Source organism: Rhinatrema bivittatum, chromosome 1, assembly GCF_901001135.1.
Source record: "Rhinatrema bivittatum chromosome 1, aRhiBiv1.1, whole genome shotgun sequence".
Lineage (NCBI taxonomy): Eukaryota > Metazoa > Chordata > Amphibia > Gymnophiona > Rhinatrematidae > Rhinatrema > Rhinatrema bivittatum.
This window is the reverse complement of record NC_042615.1, coordinates 269,878,076-269,898,742: the sequence shown is the minus strand read 5'-3', so window position 1 is coordinate 269,898,742 and position 20,667 is coordinate 269,878,076. Positions and strand designations below refer to the sequence as shown.

General features: G+C 42.9%; 1 protein-coding gene across 1 annotated transcript in view; it reads left to right on the top strand.

Annotated features, from left to right (window-relative positions):
• Positions 1-20,667, top strand: part of SFXN5 (sideroflexin 5) — a 932,409-nt gene that overhangs the window by 501,494 nt on the left and 410,248 nt on the right. The window contains exon 11 of the mRNA XM_029594581.1: positions 5,571-5,686. Within this exon, the coding sequence (XP_029450441.1) occupies positions 5,571-5,686 (116 nt within the window). The remainder of the gene's footprint in view (positions 1-5,570; positions 5,687-20,667) is intronic.

Sequence of the window (20,667 nt, the reverse complement as noted above, 5' to 3'; positions counted from 1 at the left end):
TATAAACTGTGAGGCAGGAGCTACATAGTTTATAAAACACATATTTCTTCCCCAACAGTATCCGTACATGTTGTAGTTTGCATGTATATTTGAAATGCAGTAGCAAGTGTATATTCTCTAATCTCTACCCATTTATAAAAAATACACATGTACATTGGAACACAAAATTATTGTAGAATGTATACATAATAATCCAGAATTAAACGTGAAGGCAGGTACTTTATAAAGGATGCATGTACATTGTTCTAATAATACTTTGTTGTGTCCAATTTCCTGGAGCTGCGAGCAATCAGATATGCTCTCAGGGTGTTTCAGGATCACATTTCCAATCAGGTCATCCTGATTCAGACGGACAACCAGGGGCTATGTGGTACATCAACAAACAGGGAGGGGAAGGGCTCCTACCTGCTCTGTCAGGAATCTGCACAGATATGGGCAGAGGCCCTCTCCCACTCGATGTACCTCAGGGCCACCTACTTGCTGGGAGTGGACAATGTGTTGGCGGACAAGCTAAGTCGCACTTTCCATCCGCACGAGTGGTCCCTCAACCCCACAGTAGCAGACTCAATATTCCAACGTTGGGGTTATCCTCGCATAGACCTCTTTGCGTCACCTCAAAACCGCAAAGTAGAGAACTTTTGCTCTCTCACTCGCAGCCAACACTCTCAGCCAAGAGATGTGTTCTCCCTCTCATGGGCAACCGGTTCTCCTATATGCATTCCCTCCACTTCCACTTCTATCAAAGATTCTCGTGAAGTTACGTCAGGACAAGGGATCTTGTCCTGATCCTGATAGCACCTCACTGGCCTCGCCAAGTGTGGTTTCTAATACTTCAGGATCTCTCCATTCGCAGGCACATTCCCTTGGGAAAGGACCCACTTCTGATCACTCAGAACGACGGGTGCCTACGCCACCCCAATCTTCAAGCTTTGTCCCTGAAGGCCTGGATATTGAAAGGCTAATTCTTTCAGCCACTTAACCTTCAGAAGCCAGTTTTCCCGTGTTCTGATTGCTTCACAGAAGCCTTCCACGAGAAAGTCTTACATTTACAAATGGAACAGGTTTAAGTCATGGTGTTCTTCTCAATCCCTTGATCCCTTTACCTGTTCCACCATGAAGTTTCTAGACTATCTATTGCACTTGTCAGAATCAGGTCTAGAAACTTCCTCCATCAGAATGCATGCCAGTGTGGTGGCCCCCTTCCATACAGGTGTCGGGGACGTTCCTATTTCGGTACAACCCCTCGTAAAACGTTTTCTGAAAGGCTTGCTTCACCTCAAGCCTCCACTGCATCCTCCGGCCCCTTCTTGGGACCTCAATCTGGTTTTGGGTCGGCTCATGAAACCACCATTTGAGCCTCTCCAATCCTGTGATCTTCGCTGTCTCACATGGAAAGTGATTTTTCTTTTGGTAATAACATCTGCTCACAGAGTTAGGGCCTCATTTTCCAAGCACTTTACCGCGTGCGATAAATTCGCAAATCGCGTTAACAGCTGTTAACGCGATTTGCGAATTAGTCATTTGGTATTCAGGGGGTGGAGTTGGGGCGGAGCATATGTAAAGCGGGAACCTGTGTATCGTGTGCGGCGAAACGGCGGCTGCTAACTACAACTCCAACCTCGCGTTATGGACTGCGTTACAGGCCTGAAAAGGATTACCGCCATCCACGATAGTCCCAGGCAGGGGGAGGGGGGGGGGGGGGGGGGAGGAGGGAGAGAGGAGAGAGAGGGAGAGGAGAGAGAGGGAGGAGAGGAGGGAGAGAGAGAGAGAGGAGAGAGAGGGAGAGAGGGAGAGAGAGAGAGGAGAGAGAGGAGAGAGAGAGAGAGAGAGCGCCTTACTATAGTGCCTATGCCCTACATAGGTATTTTAACCCCTATGGGAGGGCCACCCTACTAACTCGGGGTGGGGATTAGGTATGAGCGTCGGGGGCCACTTTCGCATTCCACATGAGACCTACGGACTGAACAGTGGTCTCTAGTGCAGATTTGCTGGCCGTCGGAGTGAGGACGCTCACTCCAAGCGGAGATTTGGCCAACATTCTCTCCACCTAGCATGTTGTTGCCCAGGTAGAGTGTCCATCAAGCTAGGTAGAGAGAACGTTGCCCAAACCACTTCTTGGAGTGAGCGTCCTCACTCCGACAGCCAGCAAATCTGCACTAGAGACCACTGTTCTGTCCGTAGGTCTCATGTGGAATGCGAAAGTGGCCCCCAACCCCCGACGCTCATACCTAATCCCCACCCCGAGTTAGTAGGTGGCCCTCCCATAGGGGTTAAAATACCTATGTAGGGCATAGGCACTATAGTAAGTCTCTCATCTCTTCTTCTCTCTCTCTCTCTCTCTCTCTCTCTCTCTCTCTCTCTCTCTCTCTCTCCTCTCTCGCTCTCTCGCTCTCTCGCTCTCTCTCCTGAAAGATCATCGTGCACTGGGAAAACATCGCGTGCGGGCGGCTAATGTTTTCGTGAATGGCGAAAACATCGCCGCACGCGATTTTTCCCCACTGCACAAAAGAAGCCTCATTTGCATTGGTAACGCCCCCTAATGCGTTACCAATGCGATATTGGAAATAAGGCCCTTAGTGAGTTACAGGCCCTTGTTACCTATCCGCCTTACACTAAACTTCTGCAGGAACCGGGCAGTACTCCACACTCACCCTAAATTCTTACCTAAGGTAGTATCAGAGTTTCACATTAATCAATCCATTATACTACCTACCTTCTTTCCCAGGCCCCACTCCAATCCAGGAGAACAGGCTCTGCATACCCTTGACTGTAAATGGGCTCTAGCGTTCTATCTAGACTGTACAGCTGCCCACAGGAAAAGCACTCAATTGTTTGTCTCTTTCTATTCCATCAAATTGGGGCAGCCTGTGGGTAAGCAGACTCTCTCCTCCTGGTTAGTGGACTGCATATCCTTTTATTATCAGCAAGCAGGCTGGATATGCAAGACCGTGTTAAAGCACACTCTGTGAGGGCCATGGCGACTTCAGTAGCACACCTATGCTCGGTGCCGCTTCCTGACATTCGCAGGGCTGCCACCTGGAGTTCTCTCCATACCTTTACAGCCCATTATTGCTTAGACAAAGCCGGAAGACAAGATTCCATTTTCAGCCAGTCTGTCTTGCGAAATTTTTTCGCAACTTGACGTACCAACACCCTTCCACCTGCCCATTAGGGTTCAGGATGCCCTCTACCAAATTTCACCCCAGTTCTAGTGCCTATTGCACACCTGGGTACATTTGGTGCATACTCGGACATCCTCAGCTCGGTACTCACCCACATGTGAGGACTACCATCCTGCTTGCCCTGTGAGAAAGCAAATGTTGCTTACCTGTAACAGGTGTTCTCACAGGACAGCGGGATGTTAGTCCTCACGAAACCCGCCCACCGCCCCGCGGTGTTGGGTTCGTTACGTTTTCTTATTTTATTTTTCGGCACTTCCTGTAGCTTGAAACAAGACTGAAGGGGGACCACTGCTGGCTGCAGGTTTAGTGCCATGCTGGGCATGCCCAGAAGGTGCCAGTCAAAGTTCTAGAAACTTTAACAAAAGTGATTGGGCTCCATCCTGTGATGTCACCCATATGTGAGGACTAACATCCTGCTGTCCTGTGAGAACACCTGTTACAGGTAAGCAACATTTGCTATACTGTTTGCAAAATAGTAATTTGCGCATGTATTTGAGAACCCCATCCAGGAACGTCCCTAGACCACCCCTTTTGTCCTAATTAAAATGATTGCATGATACTGCAAGTATGCACTTAAAAATAGATTTTTAAACATGCACGCGCAGGTGTACATGTGCGAGCAGTTCCTGGCGCATGTACATGGACGCGCCGATTTTATAACATGCGCATGTCAACGCAAGCATTAAATCCATTACCCACACGCATATGTGCGCCCTAGTGCCCAATCACATGTGTAAGTGGGAGGATTTCAGTAGTTGCACGTGGCAACAAGATAGGCCCTTTCCCCAGTTCCCTCCCAGTCTTCTCCGATAAAGGAGCGGACTGGGAGGGAACTTCCTAAACCCCCTGGCTAACCTGCCTCCCTTTTCCCCTATCCGCCCTGACACCTAAAACGCCTCTAACTACCCTTCTTTTTTTTTTTTTTTTTTATTACTTACCCGCGGTCCGGAGCAGCAGCAGGTTGCGCATACTGGTCGGATCCCGGTGCAAGCGTCAGTGGGACAGGGCCTAATGGCATGGTCCACCCACACCCCACCCAGACCCTGTCCCACCCTTTTTGGCTCAAACCATTGTAGTGCACGTACCAGTAGATAAGCATGTGATTGTGAGTCATTTAAAATCCCGGCCACACGCATATCTCCCTGTTTTCACGCACGCTGGGTTTTTTAAATTCGGCCTTACATCATGAGGTTTATAAAATATCATATATGTGTGTACATGCTATTTTTACATGTGCAAATTGTGTTTAACTCTTCAAAAATTCACCCTTAAGACAAAGGTTCTCTCTAGATTTCTGAAAGTATGTCTACCTATTTCTTAATTCTTTTGCTTTTTCTTTAGGTTTTATTTACTGATCTCCTCCCTCCCCCCCCCCCCTCCGCAATGTGAGTTTTGTTAAAATTTTACACTTTCTGAAATAACAGGTGTGTAACTTTTTCATGGCTCCACTCTTCTTTTTAATAATCTCCTTTCCTAAATCTGCTTTTGGATTTTTTTTGTGCTATGTGTGTCACAGATATGAGTGAGATGTCTGCCCAGGCTTTTCTGGTGAACAGTAGCACATCAGCATCCTGATTCACCAAAATTCATAAAGGGGTCGATTTTAAAACAAGTGCGCGGGCATCCGTGTGAGCGCGGTTCCCACCTTCATGTTATAAAATATGATCCCGTGCACACATGCACTCCGGATATTACTATCCATACGGGCATGTGCAGGCGGGTCAGGACTCGCCTCCATAGGAGGGGGGAATTTTAAAAACCAATGTGCGGTGACGCGAGTAGGCCTTCCCCAGTTCTCTCCCAGTCCGCTCCAATTAATATTTACTGCTCCTTCAGAGCAGAAATAACTGCCACATGCCGGCTGGCTGCCAGCACGCACTTCCCCAGGACAGAGCCTAATGGCGCAGGCAGGCCATTGAAAATTCAAGTGAAAGTCAGGAGTAATCAAGTTAGGAGTTTTAAACCTAGTATAACATTTCTTCTTAGAAATTAAAATAAAACCCCATATGAAAATAAGGAATCTTAATGATTTTGTTTGTTTGAGCTACCATCTGAATTGTCTAAAAATATTTGTGCCTAGTTTTGCTACTTGACGCTTGTAAGAGTAGTATGCGGAACATAACATAAGGCATTATGGGTGATTTTTCTATAAGAGCTATAGAACAGACTAAGAAATTAGCAATCAAATCTTTAGTTTTTTAGATCATATGCTGAAATCTGCAAGAAACATGTTAAAACATAAGAAAAAAACAAAGGATTTCCATGAATGTGAAGCCCTGTTGCTACTGCCAAAATTTGTGGCTTGTCTGGTGGTTCCATGGGGCTTCTGTGAAAGTATGTTGGCAGAATACTATAAGTAGATTTGATTTGTTCTTTTCTCTCCTTTAGCCAGTGCCAATGTTTGCAATGTAGTCCTTATGAGACACAGTGAGCTGGAAGAAGGCATTGATGTTTTCGACAGTAGTGGAAAGCTTGTTGGATCTTCCAAAATCGCTGCAAAACATGTATGTACCTATGTTTTTTCTTTTTGTTATTAATCATTGTAGCATTATTTCTAATGTACATCATTATAATCGCATTGTTAAAATATAAGTGATTCACCAGTAATGTATGCAGTCTTGTGAGCTGTCAATTTATTTAATTAGTCTGAAACCAGTTTAGGAGGATGCATTGGTGGCAGAGAAAGTATTCCTGGCTTATCAAGATATAGTTCCCATCCAGAATGTTTTGGTATTGTGGCAGTTTTAAAGTTTATTTCATAGACCATATCCTAAATGCCTAGTTATATAATGCATTTCTTTAGTGAACTATGTGGCTTCTTCCATGCGCTTTAACTTAACCATTTCAAAGTAGTGGCCATTTTGAATCTGAGGACCAAACAGCATTAAAAATGCAAGATGTTTATAGCTTATTCATATTGTTGGTCACCAATCTGTCTTCCAGCCCAGCTGTAATGGAGCTCAAGAGTAAGCAGTACTCTCTGAAAATTAGATACAGGCAGTCCTACACAACAGCTAAGGTACCAGATTTTGAAAGTGTCAAATATCCAGGCCAAAGAGGGGCCTGCTTTTTCTTGCTTCAGGGCCATGCACTGGCATAGCTTCAAAGTGATGCCACCATGGCACTTTACCTATGGGTGCCAAAATCTTAAATCCAAGCCTGGATAACAGGGTCCATGGATACAAAGCACCTGTAGACTTTGCACTTAAGTAGGGCAGGAGCATTGATAGAACTTAATTTTTTGGGGGGGCCCCAAAGTTTATATGGGTGGGCACTGTAGCCAACACCACCCCCACCCTGATACTTTATCCTATCCTATTGAGGTCTTCACCTTTTTAATTTCTGACAACATTCTATCTTCTGCCTCTTCAGTCTCTCAGCCCTGTCTCTGCTGCTTTTCACTGTCCCTCAGTATTTAAGGTATGCAATGATAAATCTCTCAGGAAGTTGAAGAGCACTTTTGTGAATAGGTTTCCAGATTCTATCCAGCCTAGGCATTCCTGAACTTTCGAGGGGCTAGTTACCTGCCAAAAGTAAACATAAAGACTTTGATGGACTCAAACATTTACATGTTTAGCCCTTGAAGTTATTTATCATCATCATCATCATCATCCATTCCTCTTAAAGAAGCAGAGGATCATGGACTGGCAGTGATTCCAGTGCATCCAGGCCCTCTAACTGCTCTATCTTCAAGGGCTAACTCAGATGGGACATGACCAAGCTGCTAGGAGTGGGGGCCTTATTAAAAAGTGAGGGAGCACAGCCCGCTCCCTCAACATAGCTATGCCCCTGAGACAGAGAACTTCAAAATTGCCCCATAAAGTCATATAAATTGTGAAAAGCATATTACATATGCTCCCTTTTGCCACTGTGGAGCAATTTACTGCATGGTGGCTGCTAGTCAGAAATGATGAAATCATCAATTCACAGAAAATAAAATCTGTTACATTTCCTTAATCAGTATGGGCCAGATTTTAAAAACGTTACACATGCCAGCCTATTTTCAAAAGGCCCAGTGACGCGCGTAAAGCCCCGGGACACGTGTAAGTCCCAGGGCTTTACTAAAGGTTCGGTCTGGGGGCAGGGCGGGGCATTCCATGGGTGGGGAAGGGGCAGGGCCAGAGGCCTCTGACACAGTGGCCATTGCTACTATGTCGAAGGATCGCATGCTGGCAGGCTGCTGGTGCATGCAACTTGCGCCTGCCCAGAGGCAGGCGCAAAAGTTAAGATAAAAATGTTGGGGGGGATTAGAGTAGGGCTAGGAGGGAAGGGGTGGGAAGGTCAAGCTAGGGGGAAAGGAACGGGGGAAGGCAGCGCAGCTCGGCGCTCACAAGGTGCACAATTGTGCACCCCCTTGCTCGCGCTGACCCCTGATTTTATAACTTGTGCGTGCCTGAGCGCGCACATTATAAAATTGAGCATACATGTGTGAATGCCGGGTAGCACCTGCACATGTACGCCCGCGCGCACCCTTTTAAAAGCTACCCTTATGATTTTATACTTATGTCTTTGTTTGCATAAATTATAGGCCCTTCTAGCCTGATTGGAATGTTATCATAATTACTTAAATCTGAGATTATTAGTGTCTTGAATAGAAACATTACATATGTTCATCTTATTCAACATTAATGCTGCCATTTATAATCTATATACAACATTTATGGGAGCAATTTTCATACTACCCATATAGCTGCAAAATATTTTTTTATTGGTGGCTTTTGCACATGTTTTCAAAGTGAAAGTACTCCTTTACTTTTACTTTGAAAATTGCCCAAGATAAAAACATACCTACAGAAATTTGCACCTGGTTTTACAGCAGATATTTTTTTTACAACCAAAACTGCATGCATAGTTTTGAAATATAAATCTATATATGTAGTTTTCTCTCCCAACCTAACCCTGCTGCAAGAATGCCTCCACTATAATACAGATAAAAGTACGTGTGTTGTGGAACAATGAGTATACTTTTACTCACGTGCAGGTTAGGCAATTTTGAAAACCCTTTGAAATTTCGCTTCCTATAACTCTCTTTATTGTCATGGTGGTGGAATTGTCAACATAATTGTGATTTACAAATATCATAATGCCTCTGTTGAATCTATGGTGCAACCTCACCTGGAATATTGTGTGGAGATCTGGTTGCCCCATCTCTGAAAAGATATAGAAGAAATACAACTAGTACAGAGAAGAGCAACAAAATTATAGAGTATCAAGTGCTTTCTTCATAAAGATAGGTTCAACATATTATGAGGAAAACTTTCAAAACTGCTTGTGTGCACCCACTTATGCATGTCTGTGGGCATATGCAAAGTTGCTACTGTATTTTACAACCTGCACAGAAATGATATGCACAGGTTATAAAATTCGAGTGCATAAGAGTGCACAAATGATCATCATGTAAAAACTACAAGCTGCGCAAGTTCGGACTTATCTGGATAAATGACGATTTATCTGGCTAAGTAGGAGCCCTTCTCTGGATAAGTCCAAAGAGCCCTACTTTATTGAACAAGTAGTGCTTTTCAGACTTATCTGGCTAAGAAGTGCCTACTGCTACTTAGCCGGATAAGCTGGATAAGTGTGTGCAAATGATGTTCCTGCATGTTTGTACTTCAAATTTTAAAAGAATACATGAGCAGATTTTGCTTGCATTAATTAGATGCTTTTATCCCCGGTAACTCTGCTTTTATACTCATAAGTAAGGGGATTTTATAACATGCACGCTACAGTTTTATCAGTTACAGCATGCCTTTTTAAAATAGTTTTATCTGTTTATGTTATTTTTTAATGTTTGCTGTGTTAATTGCTTGTTTTAAATGATATGTACGTAAATTGTACACTGCTTAGAAAGCATTTTCATATAGGCAGTATTAAAAGAAACTGTGAATAAATACATTAATTATTACCAATTAGTCTACCAGTTTGCCAGTCCATCTGCAGTTTGTGAAGATGCTCCTGACTCTTCAGCCTGAAGTCCCCACAGATCACCAAGATCGCCTACCCAATTATTTTTTCACTTTTTTAAGATGTTTATGAACAGTTACACCAGATATTCAGAAGGAGTAAATATATGGAAGTAAAAGACTTATGCACATCACTTTGGCAGGTTGTAAAACAGCAACTTAACTCACATAAAGTTTGACCCCTCCCTGGAACGCCCTGGCCCACCCCTTTTTTATACATGCAAATGTTCTCACGGACTCTGATATACTTGTGCACACAAGTGAGAATTTTATGTGTGCAAGTTTTGAAAATTCACATTTAAAGGGTAGATTTTAAATGGCCCGTGCGTGTAAATCCTGGCGTCTATGCGCGTGGTTGGGCCTTACGGGTGCCGGGTGAATTTTTGAAGAGGCCCAGTCACGTGTGTAAACACCGGTACACGAATAAGTGCTGGGCCTCTTCGAAGGGGTGGGCCAGGGGTATGTTCTGGGTGGGGAGCTGAAGGAAATGTTGTGAAACAAAGGGAAAAAAAGAAAAAAGTAGGGTTTAGGGGGTGGGGAGGAGATGGGAAGGGAGGTTAGGTAGGAGGGTACGGAAGTTCCCTCCCAGTCCATTCCTTAATTGGGAACTGGGGAAGCCCGAAATACGTCGCCACATGGAAATTGCAAAAGTCCCCCCCCTTGCGTGCGCCGCCTGCACATACGTGTGCAGATGATAAAATCCGGTGCACATGGCCCACGGATTTTCTACCATGCGCACGCTGGCACGCACATGTTAGAAAATCGGCGCCTCTATGCATGCGCACTGGGAATCGTACATACATGGACGTGCACGCGCAGTGGAAAATCTACCCCTAAGGTTTTTTAACTTGGAGAGATAACTGAGAGTGGATATGATAGAGGTTTATAAAATCATGAGTAGTGTAGAACAAGTTACTAGGAAATGGTTATTTGACCTTTCAAATAGTACTAGTCTAGGTCTAGGGGACACTGTATGAAACTAAAAGGTACGAGATCAGCACATAGTTAAGCTGTGGAATCTTTTGCTTGAGGATCTACTTAAGGCTAGTAGTATAGTTATGTAAAGGGATTAGAGTTAGGTCTCTTCATCTGGGTCTGTGCCCTTTCACCAGAAAACTTATTAAGATTGTCAGAGTAGTGAGAGGACTGAACCATTTGTTATGGCACTCCCCTCTCTAGGAATGGCCGTAGATTAATTGCCCAAGTTGTTGGTCAGAGAAGCCAAGAATATTTTAGTCAGAGTGAGAGTAGTTGGCACTAAAGAGGCAAGAAGTAACCCTTCTGTCTCAGGGTTCCCATAGTGAGCATAGAGAGTTACACAAAAAAATCCCTGTGGTGGTACGTCTGATATCTCACAGTCTGAGAGATTCAGTCATGGAGTGGAGAGTATTCCCACTCTGAGGGAGTAAATCTATCTCTCTGGCTCTGTCTCTCGACAGAGGACAGAAAACCCTGATCTGAGATTTACATATGAATTAAAGTCTAAACTAAGATCTAATAGAATGATTCAAAGCCAGCAATACAAACCCTATAAAGAGAGGCTTAAGACACTCAAAACCTACTGCTTAGGGGAAAGGGGATATTAAAGAAATATTAAAATATTTGACAGGCTTCAATATTGTAAGAAAAGCACAATTTTCCATACAAATGGAAATTCAAGGAAAGGGATCATGTGATTTGCAAGGTTCAGAGGATGGTAGATGCCTAGAATAACCTATCAGCAGAACTGGTGGAAACCAGTACTATGACAGAATTCAATCATGTTTGTGACACATATAGAAAACAATAGTAGGTACAAAGTTAGGAGGTTGCAATATTGCAGATAATGCACCTGCTACTTCCTCAAGAGCAGAGGCAAGAGGAAAAGTGATGGAGAAAATAAGGTGCGGATAAAGGACACACCAACTAGTGACACTGTAAGATATGAAACATCCACGTGGAATTCAGTAGGCTGGTTGTTGGTGACCAGGTATCATCCAGCAAGACCATAGGGACATTGACAGATAGATGTTCAAGCAACAACCTTGCCTTCTTTGGTGGCAGTTTAGCTTTTTACAAAACTTAGTGGTAAGACATGAGGGGTAGGAGGACCTGGGTGCTAGATTAAGTATGGGAATTTTATGTCAATATAAAATAAAATAAAAGTATGGATTTTTAGCTCACCTTTTCAAATGATGCTCAGGGCAGCATATGGCATTATTAGAATTCAGATACAATAAGTCCCTGTACCAGGAGTGTCAATGGGGGAAGCAGGACTGGAACCCTTTTTTCTCAGTCCATTGTTCTAATTCAGGGTTTCCCAAACTGTGGGTTGGGACTCCAAATGGGGTCCCAAGTGCCTCAAATGGCAATGCTCTTTAGGCACCAGAAGTAGCAGCATTAATAATGGAAGACAACATGCTCATGGGCCTTACAGTGACCTCAGCCGCTGTGTGAGGTAAGATCAGGGTTGCTGCAGGGCCTGTGAACTTGCACTAGCTCACATGCCCATGTAGATCTTCATTACTAATGCTGCTGCCTATTGCAAATCACTGATTGGCTCCCATGAGTAGAGGGAAGGGCTAAGTGGAAGGGAGGGCTAAGTGTGCATGGGTTGGTGGAGATTGCTACTATTCTTCTCTCATCATCCACCACTTAATCTTTCCAAGAGAAAATGTTGCCTATGTCTTGTCACCAGTTGTCATTTACCTTTTGCCTGGGACCAAAGGAAAATGTTTCCACTGACCCTGGCCAGGGAGATGTTTGCAGAAGAGTCTATTAAGAGGGTTGGACCTTGCAAGACTGGAAGATTGGGCATCCAAATGGTAGATGAAATTTAATGTGAACAAGTGCAAGGTGTTGCATAGAGGGAACAATAATCCTTGCTGTAGTTACACGATGTTAGGTTCCATATTAGGAGCTACCACCCAGGAAAAAGATCTAGGCATCATAGGGGATAATACTTTAAAATCGTCGGCTCAGTGTGCTGCAGCAGTCAAAAAAGCAAATAGAATGTTAAGAATTATTAGGAAGGGAATGGTTAATAGAAAGGAAAATGTCATAATGCCTCTATATCGCTCCATGGTGAGATCGCACCATGAATACTGTGTACAATTCTGGTCGCCGCATCTCAAAAAAGATATAGTTGCGATGGAGAAGGTACAGAGAAGGGCAACCAAAATGATAAAGGGGATGGAACAGCTCCCCTATGAGGAAAGGCTAAAGAGGTTAGGGCTGTTCAGCTTGGAGAAGAGACGGCTGAGGGGGGGATATGATAGAGGTCTTTAAGATCATGAGAGGTCTTAAACGAGTAAATGTGACTCGGTTATTTACACTTTCGAATAATAGAAGGACTATGGGGCATTCCATGAAGTTAGCAAGTAGCACATTTAAGACTAATCGGAGAAAATTCTTTTTCACTCAACGCACAATAAAGCTCTGGAATTTGTTGCTAGAGGATGTGGTTAGTGCAGTTAGTGTAGCTGGGTTCAAAAAAGGTTTGGATAAGTTCTTGGAGGAGAAGTCCATTAATGGCTATTAATCAATTTTACTTAGGGAATAGCCACTGCTTTAATTGCATCAGTAGCATGGGATCTTCTTGGTGTTTGGGTGGTTGTCAGGTTCTTGTGGCCTGGTTTTGGCCTCTGTTGGAAACAGGATGCTGGGCTTGATGGACCCTTGGTCTGACCCAGCATGGCAATTTCTTATGGACAAGAATTGGTTGTGGAGGGTGAGAGGGGGGAAGGACAGAAGGTTGACTGGGGGATATAAGAGAAGGTGGGAGGTGAGAGAGGATAAGCTTCAGGGTGTATGAGAGAAGGACTGGAAGGGGTGAGAATGTGAGGGAATGGGGATGAGGTAAAAGGGAGGGATCAGGTGGGGGATGCAAAAAGGGCTGAAGGAGGTGAGAAGAGTTTGAGGATGTAAGAGGGAGATCAACTGAAGGATCTGAAATTGATAGAGGGGTCTATTGGAAGGGAAAAGGTTAAGAAAATAGGTCCTCTGGAGAGAATAGAGAGTGAGCAAGGGGGTAGAAGTTGAGAGAGGGGGATCAGCTGGAGTTGGGGAGGACTAGAATGGAGTGACGGTTGGAGGGAGACCTTACTCCTGATAATTTGTTTTGGTTGTCCTCTAGGGTCACATGAATTTTCAAGAGCTAAAATGGGCTCAAAATGGCTAAAGGTTTGGGAAGCCCTGTTCTAACCATTAAACTAATCCTACTCAGGCCAGCAGAGGAAGGCAACAAAAATTGACTCAAATAAGGAGTGATATCCCACAAGCAGCCAAACGTCTATCACTAGAAACTGAGCTATATCCCTAGCAATGTATCTCAGAATAACTGGGCAGATTGGATGGGCCAATTGGTCATTATTTGCTATCATCTTCTCTGTTACTATGTTACAATGTATATTCTGCAGCTGGCATTCATAATATGGACTACTAACAAATTTTCATATATTGAGGTAAGGCTAAGCAGAATAATTTCCAATTCTAAGCAAAACTATTTACTATGAAAGCTGCTTTTGACATCTATAACATATAAAATCATCATGTATGTAACATGTTTGTTTAGGCCTCAGTTTTGCAGAGTTCTTTTTCACTGATTTCTCCATAGACAATGTCAGCCACCGTTATGGGTGACATTATCTGATGGTTCTGAGGACAGAAGGGGATTGCTCTTAAATAAACCTTTTGTACTCTACTGAGCATGTGTGGTGTCCTGTAGACCGAGTAGGATGGGTCCTGTGGTGTTGATCATTTGGTCATGAGATTCTCTTAGGGAACGCAAGTTTTTCAATTTAATCTGTCATTTTTCTTCTAACTTTCTCTGCAGTATTCCTGCACAACCTGGCAGGCTTTGCTCTCTAGAGAGAATTTTTTTCTTCATTTTGACTGATTCCTTTTCCCTGCCATAACTGACAAAAAGAGCTGTGGCTAAGGCGTGCCTGCGTTGCCTAAGTGTAGATCAAAATGTTAAAAAAAAAAAAAACCACACAAAAAACAAAAACCATATATATTCGGAGATTTCTGGGAAGATCAGATTATGCTGAAGTAGTGCTGTCAGTCAGCAGCCACTCAGCCTCCTGTTCTGCAGAATTGAAATCGAGTCAGGATAAGCTGAAACACATCCACTGTGCGGCACAGTCTAGCATGGGAGTGAAGGCTTTCATTGTTGAGTCAAACCTCAATACCACTGAAGCCTGAACAGGCTGAAATACATCCATTTTTCCTTGGTTACCTTGTGTGAGGCACGGTCTAATGCAGTGTTTCCCAATCCTCTTCTGGAGGCACACCTAGCCGGTCTAGTTTTCAGGATATACATTTTGAATATGCATGAGATAGATTTGCATACACTGGAATGTGCGCAAATCTATCTCATGCATATTTATTTTGGCAATCCTGAGGTTGAAGGACCCTCTTTTGATGTCCAGTGAATTGTCACAGTCTGCTTCGGTGCCTGAAGCATTGATGTCTGCATGTATGGAGGCTCTCTTGGCATGTGTGCTTGCCTCATAAACATAAAGGTCATCAACATCAAACTCAATGTCATTGATGTCAATGCATAAGCTATTACTTCATACTCATCCAAAATTTCTACCAAAGGTAATTTGAGTTTCACTTGAATCTGTTATTCTTCTTATGTTTTTTCCCAAGGTCTCATGCACATGGGATTTATCTTTTTAATAAACCAGAACCAAAGATCTCACAAAGTCTTCACAACTCTTTGTGTCTTATGAATCCAACAAACCTGGATTGCCTGTTATCACATTATTTCTAATTGGATTTTGGATTGTGTATTTGTTTCCTATGACAAAGCAGGCCTATCTTTACATGGCCATGCCAAGGTATATAATGTTGAAGCTATGTCCACCTGGAGATCAGCCTCAATTGAAGACATTTGTATTAACAGAGCAGTCACTTGATGTTCTTTGCCTATCTTTACATTTCAACCCAGCCTGTCAGGTTCTTAAGATATCCACAATAAATATGCATGAGATAGATGTGTATGCACTACATTTATTATATGTAAATCTATCTCATGCATATTTATAAGAACAGAAGAACATAAGAACATGCCATACTGGGTCATATCAAGGGTCCATCAAGCCCAGCATCCTGTTTCCAACAGTGGCCAATCCAGGCCATAAGAACCTGGCAAGTACCCAAAAACTAAGTCTATTCCATGTTACTGTTGCTAGTTATAGCAGTGGCTATTTTCCAAGTCAACTTAATTAATAGCAGGTAATGGATGTCTCCTCCAAGAACTTATCCAATCCTTTTTTAAACACAGCTACACTAACTGCACTAACCACATCCTCTGGTAACAAATTCCAGAGTTTAATTGTGCGTTGAGTGAAAAAGAACTTTCTCCAATTAGTTTTAAATATGCCACATGTTAACTTAATGGAGTGCCTTCTAGTCTTTCTATTATCCGAAAGAGTAAAAAACCGATTTACATTTACCCGTTCTAGACACCTTATGATTTTAAACACCTCTATCATATCTTCCCTCAGCCGTCTCTTCTCCAAGCTGAAAAGTCCTAACATCGTTAGTCTTTCCTCATAGGGGAGCTGTTCCATTCCCTTTATCATTTTGGTCACCCTTCTCTGTACCTTCTCCATCGCAACTATATCTTTTTTGAGATGCGGCGACCAGAATTGTACACAGTATTCAAGGTGCAGTCTCACCATGGAGCGATACAGAGGCATTATGGCATTTTTCATTTTCTTCACCATTCCCTTTCTAATAATTCCCAACATTCTGTTTGCTTTTTTGACTGCCGCAGCACACTGAACCGATGATTTCAATGTGTTATCCACTATGACGCGTAGATCTCTTCCTTGGGTTGTAGCACCTAATATGGAACCCAACATTGTGTAATTATAGCATGGGTTATTTTTCCCTATATGCATCACCTTGCACTTATCCACATTAGATTTCATCTGCCATTTGGATGCCCAATTTTCCAGTCTCCCAAGGTCTTCCTGCAATTTATCACAATCTGCTTGTGATTTAACTACTCTGAACAATTTTGTGTCATCTGCAAATTTGATTATCTCACTAGTCATATTTCTTTCCAGATCATTTATAAATATATTGAAAAGTAAGGGTTCCAATAGAGATCCCTGAGGCACTCCACTGCCCACTCCCTTCCACTGAGAAAATTGTCCATTTAATCCTACTCTTTGTTTCCTGTCTTTTAGCCAGTTTGTAATCCACGAAAGGACATCGCCACTTATCCCATGACTTTTTTACTTTTCCTAGAAGCCTCTCATGAGGAACTTTGTCAAACGCCTGAAAATCCAAATACACTACATCTACTGGTTCACCTTTTTCTACATGTTTATTAACTCCTTCAAAAAAGTGAAGCGGATTTGTGAGGCAAGATTGCTTTGGGTAAAGCCATGCTGACTTTGTTCCATTAAACGATGTCTTTCTATATGTTCTGTGATTTTGATATTTAGAACACTTTCCACTATTATTCCTGGCACTGAAGTCAGGCTAACCGGTATATAGTTTCCTGGATTGCCCCTGTAGCCCTTTTTAAATATTGGGGTTACATTAGCCACCCTCCAGTCTTAGGTACAATGGATGATTTTAATGATAGGTTACAAATTTTTACTAATAGGTCTGAAATTTCATTTTTTAGTTCCTTCAGAACCCTGGGGTGTATACCATCTGGTCCAGGTGATTTACTACTCTTCAGTTTGTCAGTCAGGTCTACCACATCTTCTAGGTTCATCGTGATTTGGTTCAGTCCATCTGAATCATTACCCATGAAAACCTCTGGTATGGATACCTCCCCAACATCCTCTTCAATAAACACCAAAGCAAAGAAATCATTTAATCTTTCCATGATGGCCTTATATTCTCTATGTGCCCCTTTAACCCCTTGATCATCTAACGGTCCAACTGACTCCCTCACAGGCTTTCTGCTTCAGATATATTTTTAAAAGTTTTTACTGTGAGTTTTTGCCTCTATGGCCAACTTCTTTTCAAATTCTCTCTTAGCCTGTCTTTTCAATGTCTTACATTTAACTTGCCAATGCTTATGCATTATCCTATTTTCTTCTGTTGGATCCTTCTTCCAATTTTTGAATGAAGATCTTTTGGCTAAAATAGCTTCTTTCTCCTCCCCTTTTAACCATGCCGGTAATCGTTTTGCCTTCTTTCCACCTTTCTGAATGTGTGGAATACATCTGGACTGTGCTTCTAGGATGGTGTTTTTTTAACAATGACCATGCCTCTTTCACACTTTACCTTTGTAGCTGCTCCTTTCCATTTTTTTCTAACTATTTTTCTCATTTTATCAAAGTTTCTCTTTTGAAAGTTTAGCACTAGAGCCGTGGATTTGCTTACTGTTCCCCTTCTAGTCATTAATTCAAATTTGATCATATTATGATCCCTATTGCCAAGCGGCCCCACCACCGTTAGCTCTCTTACCAAATCCTGTGCTCCACTGAAAATTGCTCCCTCTCTTGTTGGTTCTTGAATCAATTGCTCCATAAAACTGTCATTTATTCCATCTAGGAACTTTATCTCTCTAGCATGTCCCGATGATACATTTAACCAGTCAATATTGGGGTAATTGAAATCTCCCATTATTACTGCACTATCAATTGGTTAGCTTCCCTAATTTCTTGTAGCATTTCACTGTCCGTCTCACCATCTTGACCAGTGGACGGTAGTATACTCCTATCACTATAGTCTTCCCCAACACACAAGGGATTTCTACCCATAAAGATTCAATTTTGTATTTAGTCTCATGCAGGATGTTTATCCTGTTGGACTCTATGCCATCCAAGACATAAAGCGCTACACCGACTCCCGGGTGCTCCTCTGTGTCATTGTAATATAATTTGCCAATTAAGTCTATGTCATCATTCACTGCTATACATTCTAATTCTCCCGTCTTACTTCTTAGACTTCTGGCATTAGCATACAAACATTTCATAGTTTGTTTTTTGTTTATATTTTCATTCTGCTTTTGAATTGATATGGATAAGTTAGAATCTTTTAGCTCAAGTGAGTTTTTAGTTACAGGCCCTTGGACTGCTTTTCTTATTATTGGAACCTCACTTTTGGGGTGCCCTAATTCTAATGCATCATTAGTATCCTTTGAAGATACCTCCCTTCAAACCATACACTGCTGAGCGACTGTCGACTTTCCCCTTTGTTCTAGTTTAAAAGCTGCTCTATCTCCTTTTTAAAGGTTAGTGCCAGAAGTCTGGTTCCACCCTGGTTTAGGTGGAGCCCATCCCTTCGGAAGATACTCCCCCTTCCCCAAAAGGTTCCCCAGTTCCTTACAAAACTGAATCCTCCTTCCTTATTGTGGATATCTTGAAAATCTGACTGACTGGGTGTGCCCTGAGGACTGGATTGAGAACTACTGGCCTAGATACTCCTGGAGGGACAATATCTTTGGCCATTTAATTCTGCAAAATCTATTTAAAGTTTCAAATTTACTAAGTTTATCATAACTCATTTCCGCAAATATCTGTTCAGTAGGTTGCTGGGGAGAGTGAAGTATTAGGGACTACAAGACAACCTGGAGCTTGGGAATCCTCCACAAGTGTAACTGACTTTTCTGCTTAACCATTGAGAAGGTTACCTGTAACTGATGTTCTCTATGGACAGCAAGACAAGTCAGTCACATATACCCTCACATCACTCCTTGGAGTTATCAGAATTTAATTCCATTTATTTATTAACAGTTATATATGACTGAAGGGGCCAGACACGGCAACTAGGCATGTGCCTTATACTATACATGCACAGTAGAACCCAAACATTTTACTTCAAAGCAAGCTATGCACTTCCGTACTCGGTGCCATCAATCGCCATTACCCACAAGCATCCTACCGTCCACAGAGAACACCAATTACAGGTAAGAAACTTTCCTCTCCCTACACACTGATTTCTTCCCATGTTGTATGTCCCCAAGTTCCCACTTTATTTCTTGAGGGGTGTGTCTATGAATGATTTCTCAGGGAGTTATCTATCCCAGATTTGGTATTTTGTCCATTTTTTAGGGTTTTGTACTTTATTTCTCAAAGGGGGGGGGGGGGTGTCTGTCCCTAATTTGTTCCTTTACCTCTGATATTTTTACTTTGTGTCCTATTTCTAGAGAGTTTTCTGCCCCAAATATTAGTTCTTTGTCCTATATATCACAAAGAGGAGTAAAGGAGTGGGGTAGAGGAGTGGAGTTATTTCTGTCCTTGGGTTTTATCTCTTGTTCCTTATTTCTATGCAGTTTGCCTGCTCCTAATTTTTGTACTTTATTATTTATCAGGGACTTTCTTTTCCTTGTGCTTGCAATTTAGAGATTTTCTGCTTCCGATTTTTCAGTTGGCTTTCTGTCCCTGTTTTCTCTCTGGTGGAATTGAGGCCGGCATGTAAAAAAAAAAAAAAGTTAATTTTGCCTGTAGAACAACTCTTTAACCCTCACTTTTCCATCATGCCATAACTGTCACCCATATCCTTTCTTAAGGGACCCCAGCTGTTTTTATTTTCTTTTGAACACCTGCTCACCTGCTTTCTAAAGCTTCTAATGCTATACCATATGCCTCTGAGTCTATTCCAAGTGCTATTTTCTTGTTTGTTCAAATCCTGTAAGATTTAGTCCCTTGAGCTTCCTTTAACTCGTTTTACTAATAAAAGACAGAATTTTCAAAATATATGTTCTTAAATGTTTAAAGCTTTTTGGCACAGAAAAGGAAATAAGCGGTTCAGATAACCTATGAAGATTTATGCTAATAAGTTTAAATCTAAATTCAAATTTTATTTTTATATTGACATTTTATTTTGTGACTTACTGCCTGCACTTAGAAGTAATATTTAAGATCCGTCGAGTGCATGCACATGGACGCACCAATTTTATAACAAACGTGCATAGATGCGCATGTATGCACGCGTGTTATAAAATCTGCTATCCGTGCATATATGCTGTTACGCCTGCGGGCCGCAGCCACCCGCAGCCAGCTCAACTCACTTCATGTCATGCTTGGCCCTCTACTCCCGGTACACTCATGGCCATAGCCAGTCACTGCTGCCGCGTTCCTCCTGGCTCCCTGTGCTCCACGTGGCAGCTGGGACGCCGCCGACCAGCGTTCCGACCCTGGGCTTCCCTAGGCGCACGCGTGCGCGCCATCTGTCCTCCCTTTAAAGGGCCAATGGCGGGAACTTGGCTGATGACATCACTGGCCCGGGATACTTAAGGACTACCTCCATCCACCACTAACTGACTTGGCAATGAGTTCCCGGGTTCCTAGCTGGTGCTTGCTCCAGTACTCCAGACCTGTTGTTCCTGCTCTACTCGCTGATATCCTGTCTCTGCACTTCCCGCTCCATGGGGCCTGGCTCAGCGCTTCTACATCTGGGACCCTGTCTCAGTACTTCTCGCTCCTCGGGGCCTAGCTCAGCACTTCTACATCTGGGACCCTGCCTCGGCGCTTCCCGCTCCTCGGGGCCTGGCTCAGCCCTTCTACATCTAGGAGCTCCCGCTCCTCGGGGTTGTCTCAGCGCCTCTATATCTGGGACCCTGT